Below are 13,019 nucleotides of genomic sequence, written 5' to 3'. Positions count from 1 at the left end.
CCACTGAGGTTCAAAAGTAATTTAGCTAAGCAGATGACCGGGTGCCTAATTAGTTAATTATCCCACTGTACCACTATCCCTCCCATTTGGAAGAAACCCTGTTACTATCCTCATGATCTCTAGGAAATGCACAAGATGCAAAGGATCAGCTGTTCCTTCGTGACAGTCCTTTTAGCAAATTAGTAGGGAAAATTGTGCTTAGCAAATATTCATTAGGGCTTCATTTTCCATTAATCCAAAAGGAAATGTGGAGAGCCTGTGACTTCAATCACGCTGAGGCCCAGGAATTTTAATGAGCTTTAAATGGGCATCTGTCAGAATCCTGACTTCTCCGTACTTCTCCTGCCAGCCAGGGGGATGAGTAATGGCTAATAAAAGGTGGGAGCATCTAGATGAACTCCTCTCCCTAACAGGAAAGGCAAAGTTGTAATTTGCTGTGTTATGACACCATAATTATGCCCTGATGAAGAAAACGAGAGTATTAAAAAACCCTTTCCTTCCCCACACTCTGCCCCAGGCATAAATGGGGGAAAGCTGGCTCAGTCCAGTTACAGGGTTGTAGGCATGTGGGCTGAGGGGAAGGAGGAGACCCTCCTTCCCTCTGTCTTCTTACCATTGCAGCAAGGAGCACATGCTGTATCCCCTTCTTCTCGACCCCCCTGAGCAAAGCAGAGCTGGAGTTACCTGTTGAGGTCAGTGCAGAGCTGGGCAGCAGCTGGAAGTACCTTTGCAAATAAGACTGTGAAAAAACCAATCCCTCCCTCTTCAAACTGTATAGTTTTCTGCTAGTGAACACTGCGAGGGGTTTGAATGTTTATATTTTTCAACAAAACCACTTGGACACACTTGTTCTCTTGACTTTTGATCAAGTACAACATGCTTAAAAATAAAAGTCACATTGAAAAGTTTAATTCTAGGCTATTTGACCAGAGGCAGATCCTCCCTCTTCTGCCCAAAAATACAATTTCAACAGAACATTTTCTGAGGGTCTCTACTTTAACAAAACTGCATATTCTGACTAAAGACTCCTCTCTGGATATTTTTCCAAGCACCCTCTGAAGTCCGTAAGTGTGTATGTTACAGCATTGAGGCAAAAAAGGCAATTCCTCTTGTCTAGTAATTTGGATTTAAAACCATCTGTAATCTCTTTTGCAGAGCCCTCTAGAATGGGGGACATGGCCAAACTGTCCAGATTTGGGGGAGTCTTCAGGCTGAGTCAAGCCGGGGAATTGAATGTAAAAGTCTACAAAACAATATAAGCTTGTGGGTTTGTGCATATCTTTCTACTTCTTATCACAGTTCTCACACAGATACAAGGATAATGAAAACTCTGCATGCCGACTGCAAGAAGAGGCAAGGGTTAGTGTGGGCCACCCAAAACTCTACAGATTAAATGTGATTATGAGGAGCAAAGAAAAACTGTGAAACGCATTCTTCCATTCTTTTTATTCTTACTCCTCTATTCTGTCTTTCCATGGCCACATGTGCTGCTGCATCCCTCTGTCTCTAGATTGTATCCTGGTGTCTCTCCTGGGAAGGTTAATGAAGTTAGCACAGCCTCTAGGTGACTTTCTGTGTTCCTGGTCTTCTGCTTTGTCCATTCCTCTGAGAGTCTACAGATTTCTTCCCAGAGGTGACCCTCACATGTCAGAGAGAGGGGATGCCAAAGTAAATATGCACCATGTGCTTTCTCATATCCTATTTCTCTCCATTCATGGGTCTTCTTTTTCTCTTGATAGGACCAGAGGGCTGTAACCTGTTTATCTACCATCTGCCCCAGGAGTTTGGGGATGCTGAGCTGATGCAGATGTTCCTGCCTTTCGGTAATGTCATCTCCTCGAAAGTGTTTGTGGATCGGGCGACAAACCAAAGTAAATGCTTTGGTGGGTAAAGATAACAAAACAATTAGATTCATCCAGGAAAGGGCTTTCTCTGAATACTTTACCTTTCAAACTGCTTTCTTTCTGCTTAAGCTTTATGATTTCTCTCAACTTACTCCTGTCGATACTTTCCCCCTTCCCTCTTTCTCTCCTAATTGTCTCATGCTCAGAGTTGTGTGCGCTGCTTAGAGGTGAAGGTTGGGCATCTCACCAGAAGCAGGGTGCTGCAGCTGCTGGTGGTGGGGTGGAAAATATCCCCCTTTGGAAGGGAAAGTCAGGAGGGTGCAGAAAAGACTAAAGCACCTGGAGCCAAATGGAGGGAGCTTGAGGGAGGAGGGGGCAGGTGAACTGCTGATGGGGTCAGCAGCAGAAGCATGTTTCAGAAGGGGAATTTCTGTACCTAAGGAAACACAGGTCACGGGGGCTGAAGGGAAGACAGAGCTGTGGGGGCAACTTTCCAGCAGCGGTGATGCATTAGGCTGCAAGGAGACAGGGGCTGAACATCAGCTGAAAGCCTGGTGTTCTGGGGGGGGTGGCTGCTCGGTGGACCACAGGCAGCCAAGCTCGGAGCCTGCTGGACCCGAACCAGCACCACAGCAGATACAGGTAGACTAAGCTAACCCTATGCCTCAGCTTACAGGCCACACTAAGGGGCTGGGTTTGAAAGCTGCACCCTGCTCACGCAGCTCTGCCATTGCTGCTGGCTCAACCCTACCAGCTGGAGCATGGAAAGAGCCCAGCCTCAGCTGCCTGTGAACCACCAGGTAGGGGCATCCTAGCACCCCCAATGGGAGGGCTCAGCCAGCCAACAGCCAGGTGTGCATGGTGTCCCAGTGGGATCCCGCTGTTTGCAAAGGTGTTGCTGTGAAGGGTCCCTTCTGGCAGTGTGGCAGCATGGGGACCCTGCCACATTTGATCCCCTTGCTGGACTGGGGATCTCCCCCATCCATGTGCTCACCACTGGGATGTGCAATTTAAGGTTCTCTGCCATCCTGTGCTCTTTGCAGGCCTTCCCTGAGAAATGCAGCGGGACAAACTATTGCTTTTCTTTTCCATTACTTGCAGCTGATCTGGATTCTGTCTCTCAGGCAAACTTCCAGAGTTAAGAGTTACAGGAGTTTCATTTGATTTTAAAGCCACTCTCAGCCTCCACACTATGCTTTCCTTCCATGCTGCCTTCCCCTTCCCCCTCCTGGACAGTCACCTCCCAAAACTCTTACCTCATCCCTTGCTAGCTATGGTGCATGTCAGACAGTACTTCCAAGGGGTTTGTGCCCCTTTTCTACACACAGTTCCTCCTGCCCATTCACAGAGGATGTGAACAGGCTATTTTCCCTTTTGATCGAAGGAGCCTTGCCTCTGATATGAGAGGACACAGCACTCCCCTTCACCAGTAGTCATTGAGTTGCTGCACTCTCAAGCTCTAGAGGAATAAAGGACAAAGAGTTTGGTGTGAAGAGGCAGTTGGGAAATTCAAATGAGAAATTATGAATTAGCCCCATTCTCTCCAGAGCCCACCTGCTTTTTACAGCTTTAACCATATAAAAGCTCATAACAAGATTGAGCAGACCAGCACAGCTCTAGATGACATTGAAAACTAATGCTCCAAGGATACCCATGGGTTAGAAATGGACCTTTGGCAATGAAATTGCCATTCCTATCATAAATATTTAGGGGACTGCCGAGTCTGGTTCTCCACATACTGACAAGTGAGAAGAACAAAGCTAAGTGGAGAAATGAGGTGAGAGCCCAGACCAGTAAGGGTAAATGTCTTCTGGAGAGCTATTCACCTTATCTCCTCTTAGATCAAAGGCTTTCTGGCTACAGGGCTTAGGAGGACAGCAACACATGCCTATCTTGTGGGGCAGGGTTCTGGGGCTGGCTTTATTGCTGCTTCCAAGGCACTCTGAGATCATGGCCGATAGCTGAGCAGGACTCAAGGGATCTTAGCAGAAATTTTGCTTAACATTGAGTCTTATTAGGAGAACCTAAGCATCGGTTTGTTTGACAAAGTAACCTCCAAAACTAATGGTGGAACATTCCAGCCTGAAAGCAGGATGGTGCCCTTTGGATATGTAGACTCAAGCGCACAGGTAAGCAAAAGCAGGAATCAGAGATTGCTAGTGTATCTTAGTTACCTTGTATTAGCTTCTGAGACACAAATATCCAAGTCCAGCCAGTTTTGGTTCCCAGGTGTCAAGCCTCGGTTTTCTCTGTCTTTAACGTACTTTCCCATAGAGCTGAGTGCCTGCTGTGACTGTTGGTCTCAGACAAAGGTGTTGACTATGCTGCCATGTGCACCACCTCCAGAAGGATAGAAATAGCAGAAGTACAGGTAGCTAATTATCACAAGTATGTCACACTGCTCTTCAAAACCTCCCACCCTGCTGACCTTCAACTTTAAAGCAATGTAAAAATGTGGAGGCTATTGCAGAAAATCGGGCCTTTCATTTGTTTTGCTAAGACCACTGAAGCTGGCACTGATTATCGGTTTTTGTTCAGCAAGTCAATTAAAAAAAAAAAACCAAAAACTTTTTCCTGAAGAAAAAAAAAGGGATTTTGTTAACTTTGAAAGTAAGAAAACTCTTTCCTTTTCTTCTTAAACATTTCCCAAATCTCAACATGTAAAAACATAGCATTTGCATTCTGTTTCACTTTTTTTTTTTAACCCAGCTAGAGCTCTGCAACTGGTAGCCTGGGGGGACAATTCTGTCTGGCCCCAGAAAGATACTCCACCATTGTATGACCTTTTAAAATGTATCTGCTATGCAGATCCCAAATAAATTGCTGTAACAGACTCTAGCCCCAGGTTGTCGAGAAATTGTCAAGAAGTCCTGCTTTAGACAAACCTAAAAAATTCTATGGACAAAAATGTCACCATGTTTTTTTTTCCACGGGAACAGAAAATTTGCTGCTCTTGTCTCACTGTTGAACTACCTGTATGCAGCTGGAGCTAGCCCAAAGTGAGTGAGTAGAGCAGCATCTCTAAACAGGACTTTTATTCCTTTCTGTTTGTCTCTAAATTCTCCCCTGCATTTCCAGCAGAAAGTTACCCCCTTTGGCCACTAGGATATTGTGCAGGCAGCCATGGGAGCATTAGGAAGAAAGCAAGGTGAGTCACAAGCCTTGCTTCTTGTTTCTGGAGACCACGACCCTGCAGAGAACCTTTAGCACCTGCACACACCGAAGAAACCATGCTGTGGTCATGAAGCCTTCAGTTTTCCCAATTCAGAGTCTGCTGCTTCCTGGCTGACAAGGAGCAGCAAGGAATGCATGGCACAGCAAACACCAGTCTCATGTATAAAATGTTGAACTGCTCAAAATATATGTATCATTTTCCATAGCAGGACTGCTTACTGTAGTGTGTAAGACTACCTGAGAACCCTGACTTCTCACTCAAAAAAGTCATTTAAACTGGGAGGCTTCTTTGCCTTAGACTTTCCTTCGGCTACCCAGGCTAGACCCAAATCTTTCTTTTCTCTTACAATTCTTCAAACCTCTGGCTTTTGTTTTTCCCCCTATCCTTACACAGCTGTAGTATGTCCAAGTGCAGACCACACTTCTCCCTCCCAGTCACCAACACCCTGTCTATCCCCATGGCCTGAGCCTCCATCACACTGACTATATCAGCATCTTCTTGGGTTTCTCCTCAGGTACTGCCTTATTCACCCTCTTGTATTCAAACTTACTAATTTCATCTCCACATGTCTTCACTGTTCTGTCCTTCTGTCCTCTCTTGCTGGTCCTTCACTCAATGCCCAGATGAAACCTGTAGCCTCTTCCCACATGCTTTTTTTACAGCCAGCATATTTCTTCTCACTGGGACAGCATGGCCCAGTGAAATGGCAATCACTGTCTCTCTCAGGGAAAAATTACACTTAATCAGACACTCCCTGAAGACAATGACTCCCATTCTCACAACAGGCTGATCTGGGATGTCTTGCACATAGGCACAGTGTGTCACAGCCTGAACATCAACTTCTGCAGGATGCTGGAGCTGTATCTTGTCCCTGAGCAAGGCAGATACTGCACTCAGTCTCTCACCTTCCCGCTGCATGTATGTAAGTTCTTCTGTGTGTAGGTATCCTAAATGTCAGGGGACAAGCAATATGTCTACGTACTAGGTTTAATGGTTCTGGTGATAATTCCCATCTCTGTTACGCAGATAACATGAACATGACCAGTTTGTGTACAAGACAAAAAGAAAACTCCAGTCAAATGACACTATTAAGGCTGCTGAGGCAAGCAGTCAATGTGAGAAGAGCCGTTCTTCATGCTGCCCACACATGGTTAACTCTACTCCTGTCACAAGGGTGATCCTACAACACAGTTGTAATTTCAGGATCACTCACTGTTGTTGCGCAAGACATGTTTTAAGAAGGCATTTGAAGATTTTAAACTAGTGAAATACACAGACAGATGTGTTCTAGGAAAATGTTTTAACAGAGAAGAGGGAGAAAAGGACAGGTTTGGGCAATATTAATTAGGAAAACGTGACAGAAATTAGAAAAACGAGGACATGGATGGAGCAGCAGAGGCCAAATGATTACCCTAAGGTGTCAAATAAGATGTAGATAAATGAAAGCTGGAGGAATTGCTTTACTGGTGCACTTGGAAATTCATTCCTCCAGTCATCTCCTTCTGAGAGCATTGATATCTGCCAGCTCTTTGCACGCCACCGAGCAGTGGACACTGTCAGACCAGTCCTGCCCCATGCCTCCCCTTTCTCCCCAGCACATGCCTCCTTGGTGTGTGCCTGTTCCCCATAGCTGCTGCTGTGGCAGCTTTGATTTCTCCCCATGGGACAATGACTCTGGGATGCTGTGCAGGACCTCTCCTATGCCCACAGAGACACCATGGTTTCCCCCCACTCAGCTTGACATGGCCTGACACCCCAGCTGTGAGAAATCACAACTGCTGGATATTTTTGTCCTTTTTTATTCATTCCAGGTGGACTTCCACACTGGCAGTAGGCATGTCCTACCCCTTTTTAAAATGCCCCACATTAAACATAGCAAGGGGCATTCCAGCTTTGGCTACAAGCTGCAAGGGCTTCTTAGGACCACAGATGTATATGGCATAAAGGAAACATCTTCTTTGACTCTTGGTACAACATGGACATCAAGTTTCATTCCAGATTCCTGCAGGGAGTCCACTCAAAAGTTGCTAGTGGGCCACCCCATTTGGAAAAGCATCCAGTTTTCTCTGAGGCTGCTGAAAGAGAGAAGGTGACACCACTTGATGAGGGTCATAGCAGTTAGTTACCTTCACTGTTAAATATTTCTATTCCCTACTAAATTTTATCTGGCTCCTAGCTTATGAAAAGAAACAGGGGAGCCAAAGGAGAGAGATTAAAGGTGAGAAAAGCAGTGAGGAATGAGGACTGAACAGAGGAGGGAGTGAAGCTCTGGAGAAGGGCTGAGGGTTGGATAGAGCTTGTATTGTGTTATTAAAAACACATCGTGGCATTTCAGGACTGCAGTGTGATAGCAGAAAGGTGGAGTGGGAGATGCAAGGCAGCAGTCAGGTCATGGCAGTCTGCAGAGTTTCAACCTGGAAGCTGAAACAGAAAGAAGAAAGAAACATCAAGAGACTAGGACATCAGCAAAGCTATGCAGGGCCCTGGGACCAGGGGCATTGCAGATCAGGTCTAAAGTGCATTGGCAGCTCTCCATAAGACATAGCAGTGGAACAACAGACCCTGAAGTACATCAGAAAAATATTGCTGAGCACCTGCTCTCAATGTGCCTCCAACATGCCCTGCCAAATCTGGCAGTCCCTCATTTAATAAAAAGAAGCTAGCTCTCCTTAAGTTCATCCAGTGAAATGAGCAGGTCCAGGAATAAGGTGGCGTAAGGGTAAGAAATTCCAGTCCTGTGTTCCTGCCCCATCTGGGTGACTGTGTGTCAGCCTGGCTTGGGCTCCCCCTCTTGTAGCACTGACTCCTTTGCACAGGGCTTTAGGACCCATGGATGAGGAGAACTATTTATCAGCTCAAAGTTCTGGGGGATTTCTTTTCTGATTCCTCCTTTGGTAAATAGGAAGATTCTCATCGGATAGAGAAATTATTAGAAAGCTGGGACAAAGCTGGAGTTCTGCTTGCTTCTGTTACCAGTACTATGATTAAATTTGGATTTTTTTTCTTTTTGCTCTCACCTGATTTCAAAGTTCCTAAGAAAAATCCCTACCTAAGCTTTTCTTGCTGTAGCACATGGAATTAAGCTATGTCCTTTACTTTGCATGATCTAGTGGCAATACATACATTTTGTTTCAGGTCCCTGGACAATATCAGATTGTCATTCTCATATAGCTACGGGCTACAGACCAAAGCTCAGAGTGTAATGGAAGAAGCCGTTAATTTGCATGCCTGAGTTGAGAGAATATGGGAACGATTTTCCAGATGTGTTGAGCATGCCTGACCCCTGGGATGTTTTGGTTCAGATTGGCACTGGTTTGTTGTGGTCCTCTCCACTCTGAAGGACCTGACACAGCCAGCCAGCCACAGAGAGATTCATGAGGTATCCAGCTTAGCTGGAACGTAAGACAAGAGGAGGAAGACACTGTTAGAGGGGTGCTTAGGGCTCCCAGAGGAAAGGAGAAGGAGCCACAAAAGTTTGTTATGTGCTAGCTGCTTTCTGTAATACTCCAAAGCAGCCAGGCTCTGAGACCTCAGGTCTGCAGAGCAACAATGGGACTTTTCTCCAGCTGATAAGGAAAGTGTTGTGTGAGTAAGAAAGAGAAAGAGCTGTTCATCAAACTCACTACACAGCACCTCCAGCCATTGCAGTTGGTTGGGGGAGGCTTTAGGGAGAGGAGGAGGAGCGGGAGAAGTATTAGGGCTGTGAGCCACTATTCATTTACAAACTATAATTAATTTGATGTTTAGATTAATTTCTGATGCAGTCTCAAAGGTGCACTGAAAGCATTTTTCCTTTATTATAATGTTGATTGCTTATTGGGGAGATAAATCTAACTGTCAGTTATGCACTGACTTACCAAAACTTTCAGACCAAGCAAGCATGTATGCATAAGGAACAGCTGTTTGCAGCTCTCCAGTTAAAGGGACAGCTCTGTTTTTTCCCAATAACTCACATTAAAGAAAATCTATACATTGTACACAAGGACTTCTGCTTTCTTTTGTAGCTTAACAATTTATTAGACAAGAATAAGTTAGCTGAATCTATCTTCTATTTATCTGTCTGTCCACATGTCTATCACTATTCTATCCATCTCTCCACACAAGTGATAGACATCCAGAACATGTTTAAAAGTTGTGGGTATGTTTGTACATACCCACTCACATGTACCCTTAGATGATAATTTTAAATGTCTTTACTCATTGTATAATTAGATGGAGGAACTTGTTACTGCAGGGTCTTTGTAGCTACTCGTTTAATGACCTTCAAAAGGGGGAAAGGCCATTTATGTGACTAATAGAAATGACCAATGTTAGGAGTTAATGACAGAAAAGAGAAAAGAGGGGGGGAAAAAAGAGGTTTTAAGGAGATTAAAACCTTAATGCTCTGGGCTTCAAATCAGTCCATCAGCACTGGGACCCGGGAAAAGAACCTGACCAGGCTCTCGTGTGCCTGCACAGTGTGCCATCTACTGCCACCCCTAAAAACCCTTTGACCTTAGACAGAATAGATGAACTCGAATCGTATATGACTGATCCTACATGTGCTCCAGGGATATCACAGTTTCAAATGTGAATGGCCCAATGTGTAGAAAAGCCAGAGAAGAATCTCTAGTGCTACTTTCATTCAGTCCAGAAATTTCTGTTCAGAATTTGGAAATAATGACCACTCCCATGGGCAGGCCCACTTCTGAACTCAAGATAATGGATCTGGCAAGCACAGATTTGCCACATCCCACTCTTACGAGATTGCAGACCCACTACAGCATTTTGGATACCCATTACATCTGTCTTTATTTTTGTTTTCCTAAGATCTCTCTCATGCAAGGTGAATTCGAGCTGTAGAACAGACGAGTCTCTATCAATCCATCCAACCATCCATGCGCTCCCCTTATATCTATCTTCAACTTCTTTATAACCATCTATCCAGTCTCATTTACTGCACAGGACAGCATTTTGAAGTCTGTCAGCTAGGTAGTTACTGAGCAGCTGTTAAATAGATCCTCACAGCTCTGCACTTGGCCTCAGGCCTTCCTTCCCGCACCATATTCAAACCCTGCTATGAATATGAATTTATTATTATTTCCTCATCTGTTTTCCTAAGGCCCTTCCCAGCAGAGCATTTGAGAGGTTCACAGAGTGAAGTAACAGCATTTTCACAGTGCTCACGGTGTCCTCATTTCACCAAGGGGATGATGAGGCATAGAAAGATATTCAAAACTATTTATTAATCTTGGATGCCTAATCTGAGATGCCATGAGCCTGATCAGTCTGTTTGCTTGTTTTCTCAAAGTATTTAGCACAGTGCAGGGCACGCTATGTTGTGTTCACTTCAGATGCAGATGCAGACAGCAGCCTTTCTGCCAGTGAAATCTCACTGCATTGAGCACTGAGAAAAGAGGAACGCATAGTAAAGCTTCTTCTTCACTGGCAAACTAAAGAGGCCTCACATATCTGCTCAAACACTGCACCATAACTGTCCATATCTTTTTAACATTTGTATACCATTGGCTCTAGCTGGGCCATGACAATTAACCCATGGCTCAACATTGCTTGGGCATGGCTCAGCGGTGACAAGGACCAGGGAATGTGCCTACACAACAGTATAGACAAGGCCACCCTTTTTTGAGGGGTAAGAGTTTAGTCGTGTAGATGCAAGCCATGATGTGCCAGTTGCACTCAGAGCCTTCCTTACTTTATTTATTAGTAAAAAAAGTAGTCTAGATCCTAGTAAGGAATTTTCTGATACATGATTTACACGGCATAACTGGGATGTCATGGCAGAAATAGGGATCAATTCCAGTTCTCCAAACACTTGGTTGTACAACTCCAAAACCATCCTTTCCCTGCTTAATTTACTGTCTATATTCCAACACTTGCAATAATGAGCCTGATACATTGCCATTCTCCTCACCCTGCTATGTTATTCATTCTGTACAGTAATTAAAATGAGGATGCCATGAAAAAGAAAAATACAGAAATATGTGGTTAGAAGCAATGCCTTAATGCATATACAAAACAATACACAATTAAAATTTTATAGGTAACATCATTTCTTGCATTTCTAACTGGACCGCTTCATTTTGCAAACTTATCATTGGTTTAATGTATTGGTGCATGTGATATGCACCCTTTTCAAGTAAGCAAACCAAAACCAGAAACTGAGTTGAACATCTTAAATAGTACACATTGACATCTTCAAAGGCTGTCATCAGGGTAACAACTTGCAGATCTCCATAAAAATAGGTATGCCTTTCTTAACTACTTCTGCTTTCATCTATCTCATAATCCCCAGCCAAATTCCCCAACCTCATCTCCACTCTCCCCAGTCTTGAGCTGTAATAGATCACATACGTATAGACACGTACATTATATATGCATTTTATATATATATTTCTGTGGTAGCAAATATGTCTGCAAATTATTAAAACCAACAAAAAACCTGAACAAGTGGTTTGAATTTGGGCAACTTGCTCCAAAGTTTGCTGGCCTTCAAGATGAAAAAGCTTTTCCTTATATCCAGTCTGGAACAATCTTGTTTCAATTTATGCCCCTTGTCTCTCATTCTCCCATCATGCACCGCTGTGAAAAGACTATCTATATTGTCTTGCTCTCACAGGCCAAATGCTCCAGCCCTTGTCCATCTTCACGGCCATAAGCTGAACTCACTACACTTTGTCATTTTCTTTCTTATGTTGCTGGGACAGGGTGCCCAGAACTAGATGTCCAGGTGTGGTCTAATGAGTGCTGAGTAGAGAAGGGTAATCACGACCTTAGTTGACTGGCTATGCTCTTGTTAATATAGCTCAGGATGCCGTTGGCCTTCCTTGTGGGCCAAGGCACCTCTCTAGTGAGAGTCTCAGTAATATAACCCATGGAAAACCTAGGAACAGTGGGCCTTAGCTTTCACCAGCTAAGCTTCAATACCCTGATGTTCAGCCAGGCATTTTTATTGTTATAAAAGGGAGGATGTGAACCTAAAAGCAGCTGCTAGCTTTGGCTACTTCACAGGTAACAGGTTTTCTCCCTTTTTGGCAACATGACCTACAAATCTGATTGTGTTCTGACCATTTAAAGGTGAATTTATATGATTGTTCTAAAGATAGGTACCTAATTACCCCTTAAAATCCTTCTTTAGAAGAGTTTCCAGAAATTCTAATGTATTTATCCTGCTCATTGTGCATCTCCTGACATGGCTGAACAGGCTCAAGAGGATTATTGTGTTATTGGACTTTTAAAAATGCTTATGAAAGAAGAATTTTTCCTTTTAGGAGTCTGCAAGAGCCACATTTTTAGGAGTGACTCATGTTTTTACCTCACCCTTTCAAACTAAGATCCCTGTCAAAATTATTAATAACCGTCACGCTTTCTTCAGGTCTTCAGTTTTTCTAATCATAGACATTTTCATAAATGTGTTTTCCAGCAATATTTCTACTCTCCTTATTTCATTAATTAAAACACAAGCATATTTTCCCATCTCCCACACAAGGGTGGATCAAGGTTGATGTTGATGTCAAAAGAAGCCAGCTGATCATTTCCCTGTCTATTGTGGGTAGTTGAAAATGCAGAGCTCTTACATTGACACTGAAAGGGCCATAGATGTAACAGCTGGCTGGATCTGGAACAGTATGCTATCTTCCAGCTTAAAATGTACGTGTATAACTCTTTCCTTTCTCCTCTTGGTATCCACCATAGTTCAGTGCCAGTTCACAACTCCTTGGTCTTGATATTAAGAGATATTATCTTTTCTTTTTCTTCCCCAGTGACTTACTGCATATGAGGAAGTTTTTTCTTGTTGACTTCACTTTTAATTTTGTTAGCTGGTTTTCACACAGTGGCCTCCATACAAAGTAAAACATTGGTCTGAAAAGCATGTCCAAAAACTATTCATTGCTACTTCTGGTTTCTGAACAGAAACCTCCGGACTGTCCCACAAGAGAGGCTTCAAGTCTTTCTATACCTTTGTGTTGCCTCAGCCTATCCCTAATGAGGTATCAGGTGTG

General features: G+C 43.8%; 1 protein-coding gene across 1 annotated transcript in view; it reads left to right on the top strand.

The window, feature by feature from the left end:
• CELF4 (CUGBP Elav-like family member 4) overlaps positions 1–13,019 on the top strand; it is a 283,507-nt gene that overhangs the window by 260,204 nt on the left and 10,284 nt on the right. The window contains exon 11 of the mRNA XM_009634219.2: positions 1,740–1,823. Coding sequence (XP_009632514.2) covers positions 1,740–1,823 — 84 coding nt within the window. The remainder of the gene's footprint in view (positions 1–1,739; positions 1,824–13,019) is intronic.

The sequence above is a fragment of the Egretta garzetta genome, unplaced genomic scaffold (assembly GCF_000687185.1).
Source record: "Egretta garzetta isolate BGI_Z169 unplaced genomic scaffold, ASM68718v1 scaffold702, whole genome shotgun sequence".
Taxonomy (NCBI): Eukaryota; Metazoa; Chordata; class Aves; order Pelecaniformes; family Ardeidae; genus Egretta; species Egretta garzetta.
The sequence above is the reverse complement of the archived record's forward strand: the minus strand, read 5'-3'. Positions and strand labels throughout refer to the sequence as shown.